The following is a 20,340-nucleotide window of genomic DNA, read 5'->3' on the forward strand; positions in this document are numbered from 1 at the left end:
GGATTCCTAACCACTGCGCCACCAGGGAAGTCCCCAAGGATGCAGTCTTAAGAAAGGCTACATAGGAGGTATCTTTTTTGAGATCCTGCACTCTGTCCTGTGGTTGACTGATGTTTGACTGAGTCAAAATTCAAAGTCGGAAATCATTGTCCTTCAGCATCACGCCGTTTTCCAGCTGCCATGGTGCCGATGAGCAGACTGAAGCCATTCTGTGTTCTGAGCCTTTGTGTGTAACCCCCTTTGTTCTTCCTGGGAGATTTTAAGCTTTTCGTCCCCAGAGTCCTGGAATTCCATGCTGATATTCCTCGATGTGGGTCTAATTTCATCCAATGTTCCAGCTCTCAGGAAACTCATATCTTTTATTTTTCAGAAACTGGATTTTTAGAGGGGATGATTTCCTTCCCTCCATTTTCTCGCTTCTCTTTCTGGAATCCCTGTTACTCAGAATCCTGGACTTCCTGGGCTTGTCTTCTAACTTCCCTTCCTCTCCTGCTTCTCATGGTTTGCTTTCTTCTTTTTCTGTAAACTTCTGTGACGGTTCCTCACCTTTCTCTTCTTGGCCCTCTATTGATTTTTTTAAATTCAGCTATCCTATTTTTTTATTTCCAAGGGATTTTTGTTGTTGTCTGAAGGTTCTTTTTTAAAAAAAAAAAACTTCCTGGACTTCCCTGGTGGTCCAGTGGTTAAGACTCCATGCTCCCACTGCAAACTTCCTATACATTTTTCACTGATGCAATCAATGTCTTCTTTTACCTCTCAACTATCAAGGATAATTTTCTTAAAACAATTATTTTCTTCTCTCATCATAGTCTCTGATTCCTATGCATTGTAGTTATTTTATTTTATTTTTTTCTGTATGTAAGAGGCTTTCCTCAGATGCTTGGGAATCTTTGCCTGGCTGCTCATGATAAGAAGACAAAAGGAAAATAAGTCTTTGGATGGTATTTGTTGAGTTAGCTTCACTGTAAGTTGAACTTGTTGGTCATTTGTCTGGTAACTTCCTGGGCTGTCAGTATCTTCAGCCTTTTCCTCTTGTACTGGTCAGACTCCCCAAGGCCCTGCAGTTCTTGCCTGGAGGGTAGGTCTGGTGGCACATTTCTGGGAGCATGGGAGGAGATCTCTGCATTCAGCAGTCAGTATCCACCTGTTTCAGCAGAGAACCCACATTCACCATGATCCTTGGCCTGCCCAGCCCTTTCCAGAGCTAAGCATTTGCCAGAATGAGGGAGGGGTATCACCCAGGGGCTAAAGAGAGGGAAGACATCTAAAGATCTAACTGTTCTTCAAAGACACCTGCAAATAGTTCTCTTAATTTCAGCCTTTTTTTTTTTTTTGCGGTACGCAGGCCTCTCACTGTTGGGGCCTCTCCCGCTGCGGAGCACAGGCTCCGGATGCGCAGGCTCAGCGGCCATGGCTCACGGGCCCAGCTGCTCCGCGGCATGTGGGATCTTTCCGGACCGGGGCACGAACCCGTGTCCCCTGCATCGGCAGGTGGACTCTCAACCACTGCACCACCAGGGAAGCCCAATTTTAGCCTTTTTTAACCCTTAGATCTAGAAGTGCCTAGGGCTACCAGTTCCTAAGCATTTAAGGATTCTGTTGTATGAATAAGGGTTGGTTCTCAGCCTTCGGCCGTCTGGAGTCTGCTGAATCAGATAATACTGTTCATCCTGGTTTCCAGCTTGAAGAGATTCTGTTGCTGTTCCTGTTCTCCCTGTCCTTGTGTTTTATGTCTTTAAAAGATTCCTTTCCTCTGGGTTTATGTGCTTCTGGAGGCAGCGTGTGCTCTGTTCATGTCTTAACCTGAAAACCTCCTCCATATCTTTTATCACCACAGCATTGTATAGATTTGCCATCACTTATTTAACTAATCTCCTCTTGCTGGATATGCACCTCATTTCCTCCTTTTCCGTGTCAAAAGCAAGGCTGCTGCGGATGACCTGAGAGCTCATCTGATTCTTTTCTCAGGACAAGCTCACTGTAGTAGACTTGATGATGTAAGTCTGATCTCGGAGAGACAGCAGTAAGCAGTCCTGAAGAGAGATTGTAGTTCCCTGCCCAGGAGTCGAACCTGGATAGCCTAGATGAAAACCAGGAATCGTAGCTGCTAGACCACGAGGGGCTAGAGACTAGAAGCAAAGGGGCCCTAGCTCTTTCCCCCATTTGAAAGCAAGAGTGTTTCAAGGAGGCAAAAACTGTAAAATCAGGTACAAAGTTTATTATTAGAGACACAGCATAACATGTGGAAGAGCACACAGACAAACAGTTTGTTTGAGACAGAAGCAGGGCAGAAATACACACCTGGAGGGAAAGGCTACCAGCCTCCTCTCTAATGAGGGGGGGCCAGTAAGTCAGAAGCTAGCCAGAAATATACCCACAGAGAGGAGTGTGGGAGTCCTGAATGAGGAGCTCAGTAAAGAGGTGATTTAAATCACGTATATAGGACAGTTCTTCGGGTCTTGGTTTACATTTGGCCAATTATCTCGTTTCTTTTTTCACAGCTGACGGGTCCCAGGACCCTCCCCAACGTGCATGTGCAACATTTTGCTAAGATGGATCCCACTGCAGAGGCCTTCTAGCTGGGTGTATGTCCACACATACTATGGGGTGGCGGCTGCTCCCTTTCTGACCCCCAAGGAGCCTTCCTGCGCATGTGCAGACAGAGAAGTTTTTATTGACCTCAGGAGTGGGCGCCTTATCTCTTTACCTTAGAAGAGCTCAGCTTCTGCCACTAGCTTTGTCCTTGGAGTGCCTGGGTGAGAACAAAGCTTCAATTTTACTCCACTTGACAAACCCCGCTGTGCAGCCCAGCTGCCCATCTATCTCCTACCTCAGGTCTACCTAGATCTTTCTCATTCTGAGGTGTGGAGTGAGCGCGTGTGTGTGTGTGTGTCCTGCGCTCCTTAGAAGAGGCTGGCAGGGAATGAAAGAGGAGCAGGGGGCGTAAAGGGGTGTAGTTAGAGATGAGGTCAGAATTAGACTCTCTCTGACCCAGCCTTGCACCCCCAATTTCCAGTCCTCCTTTTATCACTAACCACCTGTCTTTGAGCCCTTGTCTACTCATGTGTAAACTGAGGATAATAATAGCACCTATTCGTCACAGCGTTGCTGTGAGGAATTAAACAGACTGTCTGAAATATATCTAGGGCTTTGTTCAATAGGACAAGTATTAATTGGACGATTATTTTGGGCCTGGCACCGTGTCTGGTTTGTAGGAAACATAAAAGGACAGCGCTGGGAAAATCAGATGCAAGAAAGAATGTGGAAGCGTTTCAAGTACTTTTTCCATGCTAGGTTGAATATTACATTGCATTGGGTTGTTTACTTAATAAATATGTTTGAGGGCTCACTGTGGTGTGGTGTCGTGTTTTATTTTTTCCTGCGGAGGTTTAGGTAAGCGTGTGGATCACCCGGCGCGCAGCCGACAGTTTCAGAGCAGGGACGGAAGCTGTAACAGCGGAACCTTTCTTCCCGCCCAGCGGTGCCTCTGCCCGCCGGCAGGAAATGCGTCAAGGACCGCGCCGCGCTGCACCGCGCCGCCGCAGTCGGGCCTCGGTCGCCCTGGTAACGCGCGTGGGGCCTTGTCCTCAGCATGAACGTCCGGGTAGCGCGGGCTGCGTGGGCGTTGGGCCGGGGCGTGAGGTGCAGGAGCAGCGCCTCGAGCTTCCTGCTGCCTCCCTCGGGCGCGGTGGACGTGGAGGAGCTGCTGCGAGATGCGACAGCGGCGGAGGAAGGGCCCCGGGAGGCCTCGGTGCGGCGGTTGCCGGGCCAGTGCTCGGTGCTGCTCTTCCCCGGCCAGGGCAGCCAGGTGGTGGGCATGGGCCGCGGTCTGCTCCGCTACCCGCGCGTCCGCGAGCTCTACGCCGCCGCCCACCGCGTGCTGGGCTACGACTTGCTGGAGCTGAGCCTGCATGGGCCGCAGGAGGCCCTGGACCGCACAGTGCACTGCCAGCCCGCCGTCTTCGTGGCTTCGCTGGCCGCCGTCGAGAAACTGCATCACCTGCAGCCCGCGGTGAGGCCCGAGGCCCTGTTGCAGGCCGGGGAGAATGGGCTCCGCCCGAGCTCTCACAGCTCCAGCCTGCCAGGCCGGCGTGCTCCAACGTCTGATCTGTTCGGCAGATCCTTACTGAGTTCCCACCGTGCCGGGCACTGTTGTAGGCCCAGTGGATACAGCCTACAACAAACAAAACAAGGATCCCTGCGCCTGGGGAGCTTGCATGTTAGGGCAAGAAGATAGATAATAGAGAATAAATGTGCTATGTAAATTACGTAGTGTGTTAAAGATAAGTGTTTCAGAAAGAAGAATAGATCAGGGAGAGGGGCCGGGGAGTGGAGGGCTGGGTTGCGATTTTAAATGATCCTTAATCATTTAATTAATTACTAAATGATTTTAGCATGATTAAGCTTCACCCTTAAAGGAAGGGTCATTGAGAAGGTGATATCTGAAAGTATCAGTTCACTTGAAGTTGTGAAATGATTGCTATTAATATTTATTATCACAACAGTAAATGTTAAGCTCGTACTTTACCCCCATTTCATCATCACAACAGCCTTGTGAGGTAAGTACTGTCACTGAGTGGGTAAGGAAAGAAGACTCAGAGATATTAAAGGAATTAGTTTAAGTGGTCATGTCGAGTCATGATAATAACATTCATCCAGTGCCTGTCCTGGGCCAGGTCTGTGCTGAGCGATTTAGGGGTGTTATCTCCATGTAATTCTCTCAGCAGCCCTGTGAGGTCGGTCCTGCTGCTCTCCCCATTTCACAGATGAGATAACTGAGGGGCAGACGTTAGGGAACTCTCCCAGGCTAAAAATCAAATCCAGAGGTGATTCTGAAGGTCATGCTCTTAACTTCTGTACTTAGCGTCCTCTGTCTCCATCAGCCTGAGGGGCAGCACTAGGGCAGAAGCAAGAGAATCCAGAGCCCTGGGTTGGCATCACAGCTCAACCAAGGAGTCCGCCAGTAGGCTTTAACTTGACTTGCCAGTTAAAGTTCCTCATCAGTAAAGGGCTGGATCAGTGATAGTCAAGGCCACTTCTGTGTGTTGTCTTCTGGCTGGAGCACCAGGCCAGCAGAACCTGGCTCACTCAACTACTGAACCCCTGTCAGCTTGCAAGTGCAGAGCCCCGGACTGAACTCGCCTGAGAACTTGGCCTCATGTTCTTCTGCATGTGTCGCTGCAGGTTATTGAGAACTGTGTTGCTGCTGCAGGATTCAGTGTGGGAGAATTTGCAGCCCTAGTGTTTGCTGGAGCCATGGAATTTTGTGAAGGTACATAGGAAGAGGTTTGGGGTTTTTTTGTGTTTTTTAATATTTATTTATTTGGCTACATTGAGTCTTAGTCGTGGCATGGGGGATCTTTTCATTGCGGAGCGCATGGGCTTAGTTGCCCTGTGGCATGTGGGATCTTAGTTCCGTGACTAGGGATCGAACGCACGTCCCTGCATTGGAAGGCGGATTCTTAACCATTGGAACACCAGGAAAGTCCCAAGGTTCGGTTTTATGCATGGGGTATTGTCTTGCTGGGCTTACTGAGGACAAGGGGCACTACCAAAAATAATTCTGGACCTACTCAGGGGTAATAGAGAAGAGAGCCATGGGTGGGGGTGACAATGGGACCTGAGGACCAGACTTCACCTTGATTCCCTTTTAAGCTTGAAGGATTCATCAGGGAATTTCTTTCTTCCTGTAGTCTTGTGAAATCTTCTTGCTTTAGTGTCTCCCACTACTTACGTGCATTTAGTCCACTCGTGTACCTCCAGTGCCTGTCGTGTGGTAGATCATCAGTAGATTCTCATTAAGTGAAAAAGAATAAATCAGTGTTTGATCTTGAGCCATATCAGTTCCACTTTTTAAGATTTTTGTGTATAAACATGTAAACATTTTTGCTTATAGCTACATACAAAGGACTTGAATAGACATTTCTCCAAAGAAGATATACGAAGGACCAATAAGCACATGAAAAGATGTGCAACATCACCAATCATTAGGGAAATGCAAATCAAAACCTCAGTGGGGTACCACTTCATACCCACTGGGGTGGCTTTAATTTAAAAAACAAAAGAGGAAAATAATAAGTGTTGGCAAGGATGTAGGAACCTCACACACTGTTGGTGAAATGTAAAGTGGTGCAGCCATTGTGGAAAACAATTTGGTGGTTCCTCAAGTTAAGCATAGAATTACCATGTGACCCAGTAGTTCTACTCACAGGTCTATACCTAAGAAATGAAAACATGTCCACACAGAAAAAACTTGTACACAGATGTTTATAACAGCAGCATTAGTCATAATAGCCAAAGGTGGAAATGATCCAAATGTCCATAATCAGATGAATGGATAAACAAATTGTAGTAGATCCATCCAGTGGAATATTATTCAGCCATAAAAAGAAATGAAATACTTATGTTGCAGTGTGGATGAACATCAAAAATGTGCTAAGTGAAAGAAGCCAGACACAAAAATCACATATTTTTATATGAAATGTCCAGAAGGCATAAATCCAGAGAGACAACAGATTAGAGGTTACCGGGGATGGAGGGGAGGTGAAATGAGGTGTTTTATGGGCTGATGGAAAGTTTTGAAACTAGAGCTGGTGGTTGTACAACATGAACAAAACAAATACCACTGAATTATACACTTGAAACTGGTTATATTTTATGTGAAATTCACCTCATTGTTTTTTAAAAAAGCATTATAGGAAGGAAGCATTATCAAGGAAGTGGAAAAAAATTTTCATATTTCCACATCCTAATAAAACTGTTTTATACAAATACAGTTTTATGTATATGTAATTTGCAGGATTATTGACATTCTGTGTTTTTTCACTTGACAATTTGCATAGTTATTTAATGCCTGCCTGGGAGGGTTTCCACGTTCCTGTGGGTTCTCTCCTGCCTGTTAACACAGGCTTTTAATGTATTTGCTCCACAGTTCTGCTTGTGTAAGGGCTAAAAGTCCAGTACAGACATAATACGGTGCCGGGTGAACGAAGGTGTGTTAGAGAGAAAGGGTGCAGGGTTTGTTCCTCAGACTTTGTTGTCCCGTCAAACCCTGGATCGGTCCCTTAACCGCTCCTTGGTCTGGCCCAGGACCAGGATGATAGCTGTCCAGTAATTGCAGTCCATTCTTTTTTGTTTTGTTTTTAAATTTTATTGAAGTATAGTTGATTTACAATGTTGTGCTAATTTCTGCTGTACAGAAAAGTGATTCAGTTATACATATGTGCTTTTTCACATTCTTTTCCATTATGGTTTATCACAGGATATTGGATGTATATCCTTGTGCTCTACAGTAGGACCTTGTTGTTTATCTATCCTGTATGTAATAGTTTGCATGTGCTAATCCCCAACTCCCAATCCTTCCCTCCCCCACGTCCCCTCCCCCTTGGCAGCCACGAGTCTGTTCTCTATGTCTCAGTCTGTTTCTGTTTCGTAGATATATTCGTTTGTGTCGTATTTTAGATTCCACATATAAGTGATACATGGTATTTGTCTTTCTAACTTCACTTAGTATGCTAATCTCTAGGTCCAGCCATGTTGCTGCAAGTGGCATTATTCCATTCTTTTTTAGACTAATATTCCATCATATATATGTACCACGTCTTCTTTATCCATCTGTCAGTGGACACTGAGGTTGTGCCAGGGACAGCACCCTGCCTTTTGATGATGGTGGTACCATATATGTATGCTTTCAGATACGTAGAACTGCGGCTTGTAGACTGGTGATGGATACCCATATCAGTGTCTCCAGCACACAGTGTGGAATTTGTGCTTTGTTTTTTGGGTCTGGGTTTCTCTTCTCCATTACGTGCCTTGATTTTTCTAAATGCACTTCTCTCTGGGTAGGTTTGTATGCAGTGAAAATCCGAGCTGAGGCCATGCAGGAAGCCTCGGAAGCTGTCCCCAGTGGGATGTTGTCCGTCGTCGGCCAGCCTCAGTCCAAGTTCACCTTTGCCTGTCTGGAGGCCCAGGAGCACTGCAGGACTTTGGGCATAGAGAACCCCGTGTGCGAGGTGTCCAGCTACCTCTTTCCCGACTGCAGGGTGATCTCAGGACACCTGGAGGTGGGTGTTCACGGGAGCAACCTTCCTAGACCCCCGTCCAGTCCAGTCCAGAAGGTTGGAATTATTCCACACCTGGGAGCGCACAGAGTGTAACAGGTGCTCTGCCCAGCCCTGGTCCTTGGGAGGCATCTGGGGGCCAGGGGTGTGTGTGGTGGAGCGAGCACTGCAGGGAGAGGCAGGAGGCTGGGGTACTGTCTCCGCTCCACCACGTACAGACCTTGGGCAAATTTCCAGCCCACGTGGAAAGTAAAGGGGCTGGGCCAGATAATCTCCAGGGCCTTCCTGTGATACGTTCTGGGCTTCCCACAGCCTCTGATCCAGTTGCTTCTTTGGAGAGAGAAGCTGTTTCCTGCTGGGTTACTCTGCCCTGCTCTCCATTTTCTTAGGTGTCTGTTTTTGCAGCCTTTCCTTCTGTCCATCCTTCCACTCACTGCTGCCCCAGACATCCTTTCTCGGGCAGCTCCTGTGTGGCAAGCACTGAGGACACACGGACGGATCAGCCGGGGTTCCTGCTGTCAAAGGAAGGCTGGCTGTGAACGGATGACTCCAGGTTTCAGGGCACAGTAAGGGTCGGGCTGACTACCAGGTTGCCAGGAGGCGGTGCCTGGAGGATGAGGTTGCCAAGAGCAGGGGCATCCCAGGCAGACAGGAGCGCCCGACGGAAGGGGCAGTTCTGTACCGTGTGCCTGGCTGGGGAGTGTTGAGTGCAGGCCGGATGGGTGCTTCCCCGTCTTGTCTCCTCCGGTCCTCCATCTGGTCCTGCGCTCTGTGGACGGGAGCTCTACAGCGGGAAGCTGAGGCACTGAGAGCCAAGTGCTTAGTGGTGGTGGAGGCAAGGTGAGAGCTCCTGTCCATGTGCCTCTGAAGTTCAGGTTCCCTCCACCCTCCACTTGACCATGCTGGCTCATCTCCCTGTTGAGGCCTTGCCAGTACGCAGGTGTCCTTACGTATCTCCTCTGAATCAGTGCGAGCCTCTGGGGCAGTTCTGAGATGACGCGAAGACCAGCTACGGTGGCCCCAAGCGAATCACGGAGCTGGTTGCTTATTCCCATTAATAGCCTTGGAAGGAAGCCCATAAGTGGGCCAGGAGGGGCCCCCCAGTCAAGGCAGGAGTCTCCCAGGCTCCCAGACAGGTGGGCATCCAGTGCAGGTGGCGATTCCTGGGATTCCCAGGTTTGGCCTTTGGTGCTGTTGGAAGTGCTACAGCAAAGAGCTTAGGTGCGGGCAGGGTCCCCTGAGCAGGTGAGTCCCTTTCCAACAGTGGATGTGAAAAAACTCCTTGCCCTTTGTTAGACCCATGCCTGGCCTGAGAGCCAGCCACAGGAGCCTCTGGACCCTGAGGCTGTGTCCTTGACTCCTGTGGCCCTGACCTGGGACTTGAGTTGGATGAATCCAGAGACTTCCCATGGAAAGCACTTAGAGACCATGGCAGTGGTGCAGAAGTGCCACCGAGTAGCTGTCTCCGTAGATGCCGGTGATCAGAAGTGTCCAGGCGTGGTGGGAAGGGCTTGGGCTGTGAAGTCCAAGAGTCTCCTGTTCAGAGAGGCGCTGGGGGCGCACCCCTCAGTGAGGTGGGGATGGATGGAGCGTGGAATTGGGTGTGAAGCACCAGGTCAGTCAGGTCAGGCTAGACTCTGCTGCAGTGACAGCCCAGACCCCTCCGTGCTTCCCACACGCATGGTTCACGCTCCATGACAGTTCGCTGCTCTGGGCTCTGCTCCACTTGGATTTCGCCCCAAGGCTCAGGTGGCTGAGCAGCCTCCGGGTGGAACAGATGGACTCACTCAGCAGAGGGAAGTGACACGTGATGAGCCTCAGGCCAGTCGCGCCTGGGCAGCAGGCTAAGCTCCTGCGGGGCGGGGCCCACAGAGAGGGACGAACGAGCACCGTCCAACCAGAAACTTTCATCCCTCCCCTTTCGGGGCACAAATAGCTTCCCCGCTGTATTTTTTTTTTTTTTTGGCCGTGCCGCGCAGCTTGCAGGATCTCAGTTCCTCAATCAGGGATTGAACCTGGGCCACGGTAGTGAAAGCCTGGAATCCTAACCGCTAGGCCACCAGGGAACTCCAGACCCTGCTGTACTTTTCCCGGTGGGCATGGATGGGCTTGGTAACAAGTTAGTAATTGCTGCGCTTCTGTAGGGTTTGTATACCGAGCATAGTTCTTCATAGCCCTGTGACGTAACTGTTGTTATCACCATTTTACAGGTGAGGGAACTAAGGCACTGACAGGTAAAGTGCCCGAGGTCACGCAGCTGCCACGACTTACCTTGAGTCGTCAGGAGCAGCTGGCCCAGCTTCTGAGCAGGCCGTGGATGGTGTCAGGTTGGAGGGACGTGGCAGACGGTTTAGTGCATAGGAAGGCCTTTGGTGGATCCCAGTGAAGGGCTGTCAGGGTGGTAAGCCTTGGGCTGTGTCCCGAGGGCACGGGGTCTCTTAAGAATATATACTGTTCTAGGGCTTCCCTGGTGGCGCAGTGGTTGAGAGTCCGCCTGCCGATGCAGGGGACACGGGTTCGTGCCCCAGTCCGGGAAGATCCCACATGCCGCGGAGCGGCTGGGCCCGTGAGCCATGGCTGCTGAGCCTGCGCGTCTGGAGCCTGGGCTCCGCAATGGGAGAGGCCACAACAGTGAGAGGCCCCCGTAACGCAAAAAAAAAAAAAAAAAAAAGAATATATACTGTTCTAAAGATGTTTGCAAATGGTTCTAAGTTTGGGCCTGTTAGTCCCAGAGGCCCCTTTTAATCAAGCTCTTGTCTTCTCTAGAGGAGCCCAGATGAGGGGTTTCAGACCTTGGATTGTGAAGTGAGGCTGGAATCTTGTGAATTTTCATCTTGAAGGTTATGGAGTAACAAGAAAACAGGCTTAAAAAAATTATGAAGAGTAGCAGAATTCTAAGTGAAAACTAACACTTACTAGATACTGCTTTTTCATTCATCAGATACCTCCTATCTGATCACTTCCCAGCAATCTTATGAAGTAGGTGAAATTGTGCTCATTTTATGGATGGACTAAAAGAAGTTCAAAGAGGTTGTCTGGGGTCACCGGGCTAGTGAGGGCTTCTGGGACACTGACTTGGCAGCTGTGCAGGATGAAATAACCTGTGCTGATGTGTCGAGATAAGCATATCCTACACGTAGGACTGTGACGACATCAGCCAGTGGTGACTGCCTCTCTGTTTCTTCCCCTAAGATTTGGTTGGCTTAAACCTCCCTTCTTTTGCTTCCAGGCTCTGCAGTTTCTCCAGAAGAATTCCTCCAAGTATCACTTCAGACGCACCAAGATGTTGCCAGTTAGCGGTGGGTTCCATACCAGCCTCATGGAGCCAGCTTTGGAGCCCCTGGCACAAGTTTTAAAGGCAATTGACATCAAGAAGCCTCTGGTGTCCGTCCACTCAAACGTTAGTGGGAGTAGATATATGCATCCAGAACACATCCGGAAATTGCTGGTCCGGCAGGTGGTCTCCCCGGTGAAGTGGGAGCAGACGATGCACGCCGTATATGAGAGGAAGAAAGGCACCGAGTTCCCCAGAACTTTTGAAGTAGGACCTGGGAAGCAGCTGGGAACCATCCTGAAGAGCTGTAACCTGCAGGCCTGGAGGTCCTACAGTCACGTGGAGGTGCAGGAGGCTGACGAGGACCTGCACTAGAACCTGTAGGGGCCTCCCGAGGACCTTGGCGTGGAGGGCGCGTGGCTGAGGAGGCCGAAGGGGCTCCAGTGGGCCGAGCCCAGCCAGGCCGCCGCCTCCAAGTGATCGGGAGGGATTGTTGGCAGAGTGCTTTGAGCGCCACATAAAAAGCACTGAAAACGAGTATTTCTTTACATGACACAGTCCATTTCTCCCCCCTTGAAACACGTTCGAGTGCCGGGGAGAGATGCAGCCGTGACGGTTCTGTGAAGACTGGTGAGTTCCTGCCCTGCCTCTTGAGCAGGCCCCTCCGCCTCTCGGGGGCTCAGGGGCTCCTCTGTACAAGGGGCGGGAATGACCTGGCTGGCAGGTGTGTTCTGGGGACTGGGAAGGCCTGGCCTGCTGCTGTGGGTGCCGTGGGCAGGTGGCATGGCCACAAGGCTGACCAGTGGCAGATGGGCTCCTGCTGCCCCAGCATCCTCTGGCCACACACAGCCAAAGCCTTAGCTCCTTTGTCACTGAGGTTAAAGGGCTTTAGGACCCAGTGGGCTTTGGCAGCCATTCCGTCCACCCCTTCACTCAACAGTTGGGAGACCCAGGGCCCCATCTGTTTACTTACTGCACAGAAAGTATTGAGTGCCTGCTGTATGCCAGGGAGTGAGTGGCCTCTGCCTTGGTAGGGAAGAGGGTCCTTTAGCAAGGCGGGAGTGGTGCGGGGAGGGCGGCTGAGGGCCCTGTTTCCTCCCCCACCCCGAGTCATCCCTTTAGACTGCAATCACGGAGTGCCTGCTGTGTGCCCAGGGCCTGGTTCGGCTGTGTGCCCAGGGCCTGGTTCGGCTCAGGCCCACCCGCAGAGCTTGTCCTCAGCTGCTCCACACCAGAAGCAGGGCGCAGACTCTCTGCTCCTAATATCAATATTAAATACGAGTCATTCTAAACTTCTTGGGTGATTTTTTTCATTATCCAGCAATAGTAGGAAAACCATATTGGGAATGAAATCCCTGAGCTTGTTTTTTGGGGTTTTTTTTAAGATTTTTTTTAAATTTATTTTTTAATTTTGGCTGCATTGGGTCTTCGTTGCTGCACGTGGGCTTTCTCTAGTTGCGGCGAGCGGGGGCTATTCTTCGTTGCGGTGCGTGGGCTTCTCACTGCGGTGGCTTCTCTTGTGGAGTGAGGGCTCTAGGCATGCGGGCTTCAGTAGTTGTGGCTCACGGGCTCAGTAGTTGTGGCTTGTGGGCTCTAGAGCACAGGCTCAGTAGCTGTGGCACACGGGCTTCGTTGCTCCGTGGCACGTGGGATCTTCCCGGACCAGCGCTTGAACCCATGTCCCCTGCATTGGCAGGCAGACTCTTAACCACTGTGCCGCCAGGGAAGCCCTTTTTTATGTTTTTTTGATGTGGACCATTTTTAAAGTCTTTATTGCTTCTGTTTTGCTTTGGTTTTTTGGCCTTGAGGCATGTGGGATCTTAGCTCCCGGACCAGGGATTGAACCTGCACCCCGTGCATTGGAAGGGGAAGTCTTAACCACTGGACCACCAGGGAAGTCCCCTGAGCTTGTCTTTAAATGTTGCTGTTGTGTAGGCACATGTCAAGCCCTGGGTAGGGTTTCTCTTTTTTAATTGAAGTCTAGTTGATTTACAGTGTTGTATCAGTTTCTGGTGTACAGCAAAGTGATTCGAACTCAAACCCCAAATTCCTAAGGGTTTCTCATTTTTAGTTCTGTGTTTCTCAACTGGGGCCCTGTCGGCCTTTGAGCAGAACTGGTCTTCATTGTATGGGACTGTCCTGCGCTTGTGGGCAGCTGTCCTGGCCCCTAGCCATTACATGCCAGTAGCATTTCCGGGCATTGTGACCCCAAACATGCCCACACGTTCCCACAGCCCTTCCACGCTGAGAACCACTGCATATATTGCCACAGAACCCAATTTTCAGCATGGCCTGGGTTTGCGTGCTCTTTGGAGCATAATGAAGAAAGAACTATTATATTTCTTCAAACTTTGTTTTAGAAAATTTCAAACCTTCACAGAGAACTTTGTTATTGTTTTTAAACAATGCTGAAGCTGTTGGAATCCCCTTTGCTGAGAGCTCTGAGAAAGCAAGCTCCCTGCACGGCCCAGGCTGTGGGTGTCTGGCTGGTCTGCGGGCAGCTCTGGGTACAGCCCCACGCAAGGGAGCCGGAGGAGCGGTGGAGGGCGGGTCTGCAGGCCTTACTGCTCCTCTGGACATAGCTCTTTGCCTCAAGGGCTGCCCAGTAGGAGGGAACTCAGGGACGCAGGTGGGCAGGGCTGCATCTCTACTTCAGGACCCCTGGAGGGTTGGGTGGGCAGGCCTTTGCCCTGCCCCTGCTGACCCTGAATCTGGACAAGTGACAGAGGGGAGGGATTGTGAAGGGAGCTTTGGGAGGAGTCCTAGGGTGAGGGCCTGGGGGCCATGGTGAACCCTACATCCTGTTCCTTGGCAGGACCTTGGACAGTTCCTGTGCCCTTGGGGAAGCTACCAGTGCTGTCCTTGGTCCGCAGGATCTAGCCCACCCCGAGTTGGGACTCGCACCTGCCACCACATCTCTGGTTCCATGTCCGTGGAGAACCTTGGCCTGCTTCTCCTTCCAGCCACTTGACTCTCCAGGTCTACCTGGAACTGGGCACCGCTCCCCTCCCGTGGTCTGTGTGTCCACTTTGCGTGCGGCAGTGCCCCGGGGCCTGCCACAGAACTGCTGCAGGAGGTCGGGGGGCAATTCTCTAGGAATAATGAGGCCAGTGGGTGACTCCTGCCCTCTGCCTGAGAGGGACAGGCCTCTGGCTCTTCATTTTAGGGACCGGAGAGTGCTTTCTGGTACTGCCGTTGACTCAGATTGAAGCCACTCTCAGCTCCTAAGGGCTGAGCATCTTTCCACTACTGTGGGAACTGCCACGTGGAGCAGCCAGAGCGGGTTTGACTGGATCCCAATCTGATTGGGGTGGGAGGACCCTGGTGTGACGGAAGCCTGGGTCCCCTTGCTCAAGTCCCCTACCTCTGGGCCTCAGTTTCCCCCTAGTCGGGTGGGCTTGTCTGGAGCAGATGAGACTGAAGTGCTGTCCCAAATGGCGGGAACCGCATCTGCTCAGGAGGTCGAGCACCGGGTGGGAGCTAAAGCTGTAGCAAGCTAGCAAGGCCCCAGGGTTGTGTGAACTGGGAGACGCAGTGGGTCAGACGCTGCCCCGAGCTGGCCAGTCTGCCTCCATGCCCAGGCCTGTCTCCCAGCCCAGGGCCTTTGTACTGCAGTTCGGATCCCCCAGCCCCTCCTCAGAGAGGACTTTTCTCACCCACCGCAGGCCCCATCATTTTCTCTGTCCTTTGGGGCCCTCAGAACACATCCAACAATACTCTTGGCTGATTTATGTGCATTTTTTCCTTCCCTAAAATGAGTGTGAGATCTGAGGCAGGCACCCATGCTGTCTTCACATCCCCAGAACCTGCCCCAGAGCTGATGTAGTACAGTGGGGGCTCCTGATACCCATGGGTGGGAAGAATGTTGCAAACCCCAGGACAGGATGATCCTGGGGAATGTATCCCCAGACTCCTGCAGGGAGAGGCCACTGCCCAGCCAGCATCAGCTGCCACCTGGGGGCCCCATATAGTGTTTCCAGTCTGTCTCTTCCCTGAGGAGCCCCACACTCCTTGAGAAGCCACAGGCAACCCTGGCCGCAACCACGTGGGTACATGGTTGGGTGGGCAGTTTGTCCTGAGAGCTCAGGATGGAGCAAGCTGGGTGGTCAGGAAGGACTTCCTGGAAGAGGTGCCTCTGGCTTTAGCCTTGCTACATCCTTGGCCACTCTGATTCTACAGTGGGTGCCCGGGCCTTGGAGTTGGTACATCCACACAGGGTGAGGCCTGGGGTCACTTCCAGGTCTATAAGCTTGGTGGGGATGGGGTACTTGTCTGGGATAGAAAGTGACCTTTCCAGATGAAGCAGCCTGCCACAGATGGGGCATCCAAGCAATTGCCTGGGAATTGGGAGATTCTGGGCTCACCCTGTGAGGTTCTGAGGGCCCGACATAGTGACACCTTACACAGGAAAGGGAGTGAAGTCAGGCCTTAAAGCTGCAAAGGGCCAGACGTTGGGGAGCTGTGGCATAAGGCCTGGGAGCCGCGTGGTCCCTTCAGTCATGAGGATTGGAAGGTGCTGGGGGAGTGGGCAGGATGCATCTCCTGCGGGGTCTGGAGTGGGGGCAGGGTCTGACCAGCCTGGCTGGAAGGAGGAGAGGCAGCTGCATCTGCTGGATCAGCTCCAGGGCTGAGTGGAGGGCAGGGAAGGCTCCCCAACCCTGGGCCCAGGAGGGGGCAGGAAGACGAGGCTGCAGGAGGTGCTGGGCTGGGGGAGAGGAATGTGGGTGGGGGAGCTGGAAGAAGGTGGCTCACCCCAGCCCACGGTTGGCATGAGGTAGGGGACTGGGGGTGGGGAGAGGCAAAAGGGCCTGGCAAGATCTAGAAACAGCGCTGGGTCCAGGTCTGGGGTGGGCCGAGCCTGCAGGGTGGGAGGCCTGGCATCCTGCCCCTGGTGCCCCCTGCCCAGCCCCCTCTCACCACACCGCTGCGAGAATCCCCACAGACTGCACTGCTCCAGAAGGAAGCGCTGGATAAGCAGATGTGAGGAGAGCAGGCAGCCCAGTTATAGGAGGCACTGACAGCCCAAAGGAAATAATCCCTAATGGCAGACTTCAGGCACTAAGGCTGACAAGGAGGGATGAACCAGCTTGTGTTGGGCCAGACACACCAGCATTTGCAGGTGCAGGAAGGAGCCGGGAGGCTGTGTGGTACACGCGGGTGCACAGGTGGCCAGGAGCACGCCCTGCCCTCCCCCAACCCCACAGGCAAAATGCAGCCCACACTGCAAACCCCCGCAGAGGACCAGAGGCTGGCTGGAAACCAACATTTTATTGAGCTCTCCTCACCCCGCAGAAATCTATTCCAGCAGATTCTTTTTACCACGGGCATCATGGATACGGGGGTGTGGCCAGCACTCCCCCTGCTGCGCACTATTTGACCGACCCCAGAGAGGGAGACGCCTCCTCAGGACAGGCCCCCGCAGAGCGGGCCGGGGCCAGGAGAGCAGGTCATTAACCAGTAACGACCCCAGAGGTAAAATAAATTCATTTCTCTTACAAAAACAAGGGAAAAACTAGTATGAACCTCAGTGTCCCAGCACTCAGAGTTTAAATATAAAAAAGGGGCAATAGAAAACAGTTAAACGCCAGCCAAACCGACAAGGCCACCTCCAGGGTGGTGGCGGAGTGGGCGGGGGTCCAGCCCCACCCCACGCGGGCCAGCAGCGGGTCAGTGGAGGCGGCGCCCCCAGCTGAGCGTCACCACCAGCAGCAGGGACAGCGCCAGCTCGGGCCACGGGCTGGGGGACACCTGCGGGATGAAGGTGGGGACGAGTGAGGACCTCCAGCCTGCAACAGGCCTGCTCACTACACACCCGCTGTGTGGCCGCAGCAGGGACAAGGCAGGCGAGGGCGGGGCGGGGGAGAGCTCAGCTCAGAACTGGGGGGGGGTCTGGGGCGAGGTGTGACCAGAAAGCCGAGGGGCACAGGAGGGGTAGGAGAGGCCAGTGGCCCTGAGGACACGGCAGGAGTGGAGGCCAGCCCACCAGGGGCTGCCTGTCCGCTGGGAACTGGTGTGGGGGCCGTTCTGCTGTGCTGGCGGGGAGGGAAGGGGAGCAGTCAGGGAAGCTGCTCAGGACAAGGAGCCGCTGTGAGCCACCAGTCTGCCGCATGGAGGCGATTCCTGGCAGAGGGAGAAGCACGGCTCAGGTGTGGAAGCAGGCAAGGATTCGTGCATCTGGTCCACAAGCCAGAGTCTCAAACCCAGAGGCCTTTGGGACCAGGCAGCAGTAGAAACGGGGGAAGCAGGCAGGACCGCGTAGTAGGGAGTGGTGCGGACTGTGGCATCCAGAGAGGGTATGCCCCGCGGGGCAGCTGCTCTGCAGCTGGCACCACTGGCAGGAATGTAAGTCAAGGTCATGGAATCAAGGCTTACCCTGTCCCTGAGGGTCAGGAAGCTCCAGAGGCTTCTGTTCTCCCTGAGGTTAGTGAAAGCCACCATAAAACTTCTAAGAACGTCCCTCAGTCCTATGTGGCTGTAGGGAAAAACAAGCTGTAAGACAAAGGGGGGCAGGGCCATTACGCAGGAACAGGGGCGGAGACGGCCTTGGCTGTAGGTGACAACTGTCACCCTATCCCCCTTCCCTGGGCGCCTCCACCAATGAGAGGCCTCCCTCCGTGGGCTGTTTGTGGTCCCGTAGTCATCCTGCTAGGGGTCTGGACTTGCGTCCCAGAGCCGGACCCAGGGCAACGCCCCGCTGCCCACCGGCCCAGAGGCAGGTCCAGGAGAGGAGGAGCCGTGTTCTGAGAGGCCCGGGCTCCTCAGAGGAAGGCTGCCTCCCCGGAGACCAAGGGACCGTGTCAGCTTGCATCCCGGTCTTTTGTGGTAGGGTCTCTCCGTCCCCACCTGGGCAATTCTGTGAGGTTCCGAGAACCTGCAAGGAAGCCGGCAATTCCCGGAAGCTGAGTCCTCACGCGAGAGCCCGTCCCATGCAGAAGGCTCCGCCCACACGGCTGGGCACAGAGCTCCGTCTTGGCTCACTCGGCAATTCCTGTCATTTTAAGTCCAGGCTCTGCTGGAAAGGGGCTACCTCGGCTCGATGAGGGGAGGACAGAAAGGCGCCGGGGTCTGTGGCCCAGGCCAGCTCCAGGAGCTGGGGACCCAGCGGGGGAAGAGGGAGCTGCGGGCTTCAGGGCTGCCCAGGAGCGGAGCCGCCGGGGGCCAGCCCTGGTCTGTGGGGGTCCTGGGCCGGGCAGGGGCTCGTCACCTGTACACGGTCATCCGGATGGGCTCGACGAACTGGGGTAGCAGCAGCCTCAGCTCCATCTCGTCAGCAATGGAGGCCAGCTGCATGGCCAAGTAATGGGGGCCGTCACTGCAGGGAGGCCACAGGGAGCTAGCTGTTGCGCTGGTGACCCACAGCCCCAGACCGACAGGTTCGTCGCGAGGTTCGGGGGCAGGGAACCTTCACACACCCCTCCTCTGGCTCCCACTTTGCTTCAGAAGAAGCCCGTGGGGTCCCCTCCCCTGGAGTGCAAGTCCTAGACCCCGGGGAGAGGGCTGCCCAGGAGAAGCCTGTGCCCACCGCCCTCCCCTTGTGGGAGTGCAGGGAGACACTGAGAGCCTGTGACAGCAGTCAGCTTCCCTTTCCCCTCCCAGGATGACTGAGTGCCCCAGAGAACCCTGGGAGGGACCCTGGCACATGTCCCCTGGACCCCAATCCCGAGATTACCTCTGATGGCACCACCCCTTCTCAGAAAGGGGGGGCTACCTGGCCCCTGTCTAGGCCCCCCATTCTCACTGAATGAGTCCCTGATGGAAACGGGGCCGTGCATACGCCCACCGGGCACCTGGGCCAGCTTCAGCTCTGCTCTCAGCGGGCTGCCCACATTCCATCCCGGTGACTTGGCTGGGAATTCCCAGGACGCTGAGCCCCTCCCAGCCTAGCCTTGGCCATCTGCCCAGTCTGGGGTAAGGGTTTGCTAGGGAGGGCTGGCCGGCAATCAGGCAGTGGGTTGGGTTCAAGTCAGGCAACACTGCCCCGGGCTCCATCTACAGATGCAGCGTGGAAGGGCAGGTGGCAGATTTTCAGGTCCCTCCAGCCCTAAAGTCCCGACCAGTCCCAAACCCCAAGTCCAGGACCTAACGGCTAAGTGATTCCTGAGGCCTAAAGCAGGGGGAAGCATCCAGAACCCTGGTGCTGATGCTGGGAAAATCTCTTCCTGGCTGCCCTGACAACTGGGTCAGGTCTGCATCTGAAGTGGCCTCCTTCTGACTTTCTAAAACTGAATCCATCTCTTAAGAGGCCTTGAGGTGACTGTGGTCCTGAGGGCCAGGAGGCACCCTGTCTTAAGGCCACAAGCTTGAGTCATTTTGATGGCCAGTGCCATCCTGGGACTATGAATATGCTGGGTGCTCTGAGGGGCCCCTCTGTGAGCTGCTGTCAGAGCACAGCTGCCTCGCCCAGGGCACCTGCCTGCGTGACCACGCCCGGGGAATTTCCACTCTGCAGCCCTGTCTGGAGAACCCAGAAGACTCTGCTAACCACCCGGCCACGGTCACTGACCAGGAATGGGGGTGGGCGGGGCCCAGAGGCAATTGGGACCTACCTGTAGGGGGAGACAGGGTGGAACTCCAAGATATTGGTCACGCCGGGTAGCCCCTCACCTTGGTCATCCAGGAAGCCAGGGCCATGGTTTTGCAGGAAGGTGTACAAAAAGAGGTTCCTAGAGAGGGGTCTTGCTTGATACATTTCTTCTCTGGAGAAAAAAGAAGTAGACTGGATGCTTTGGGGTGTCACTCACTAGTCACCTTACCTCTACCCTAGCTTCCCCGGCATGAATCCTGCTGTGTATGCTTGCTGTGTGCCTCTGGGCAAGTCACCGTGCCTCTCTGTTCTGTCATACACCCCTCAGGGATTTGGAGAAGACTCATAAGCGCCCTTGCCTTTTTCTCTTTTTTTTTTTGCGAAAAGAGAATCAGGGAATTCCCTGGCGGTCCAGTGGTTAGGACTTGGTCGGGGAACTAAGATCCGGAAAGCCGTGGGGCACGGCCAAAAAAAAAAAAGAG

The 20,340-nt window shown here is 53.4% G+C and overlaps 2 protein-coding genes across 2 annotated transcripts; one reads left to right on the top strand and one right to left on the bottom strand.

Moving 5' to 3' along the window:
- The first annotated feature begins 3,505 nt into the window (after positions 1 to 3,505).
- Positions 3,506 to 11,872, top strand: MCAT (malonyl-CoA-acyl carrier protein transacylase). Its single transcript, XM_065887908.1, has 4 exons — positions 3,506 to 4,012; positions 5,185 to 5,272; positions 7,846 to 8,063; positions 11,290 to 11,872. The coding sequence occupies exons 1-4, from the start codon at positions 3,593 to 3,595 to the stop codon at positions 11,707 to 11,709; spliced, it is 1,146 nt and encodes a 381-aa protein (XP_065743980.1). The 5' UTR covers positions 3,506 to 3,592; the 3' UTR covers positions 11,710 to 11,872.
- Positions 11,873 to 17,001: 5,129 nt separating this feature from the next.
- BIK (BCL2 interacting killer) lies at positions 17,002 to 20,023 on the bottom strand. The gene is made up of 5 exons (XM_065887307.1): positions 19,881 to 20,023; positions 18,539 to 18,646; positions 18,178 to 18,205; positions 17,707 to 17,823; positions 17,002 to 17,082 (listed from the first exon to the last, which is right to left on the bottom strand). The coding sequence occupies exons 1-5, from the start codon at positions 20,021 to 20,023 to the stop codon at positions 17,002 to 17,004; spliced, it is 477 nt and encodes a 158-aa protein (XP_065743379.1).
- Between the last annotated feature and the right edge of the window lie 317 nt (positions 20,024 to 20,340).

The sequence above is a fragment of the Phocoena phocoena genome, chromosome 11, assembly GCF_963924675.1.
Source record: "Phocoena phocoena chromosome 11, mPhoPho1.1, whole genome shotgun sequence".
Lineage (NCBI taxonomy): Eukaryota > Metazoa > Chordata > Mammalia > Artiodactyla > Phocoenidae > Phocoena > Phocoena phocoena.

Coding starts and splice junctions, on each gene's coding strand:
- BIK (XM_065887307.1), bottom strand. CDS start 20,023: ATGTATCAAGCAAGACCCCTCTCTAGGAACCTCTTTTTGTACACCTTC. Junction 17,824..18,177: donor AACCTCACAGAATTGCCCAG/GTGGGGACGGAG, acceptor TTTGTCTTACAG/CTTGTTTTTCCCTACAGCCA. Junction 17,083..17,706: donor TCCTGACCCTCAGGGACAGG/GTAAGCCTTGAT, acceptor TTCATCCCGCAG/GTGTCCCCCAGCCCGTGGCC.
- MCAT (XM_065887908.1), top strand. CDS start 3,593: ATGAACGTCCGGGTAGCGCGGGCTGCGTGGGCGTTGGGCCGGGGCGTG. Junction 4,013..5,184: donor TGCATCACCTGCAGCCCGCG/GTGAGGCCCGAG, acceptor GTGTCGCTGCAG/GTTATTGAGAACTGTGTTGC. Junction 5,273..7,845: donor AGCCATGGAATTTTGTGAAG/GTACATAGGAAG, acceptor CTCTCTGGGTAG/GTTTGTATGCAGTGAAAATC.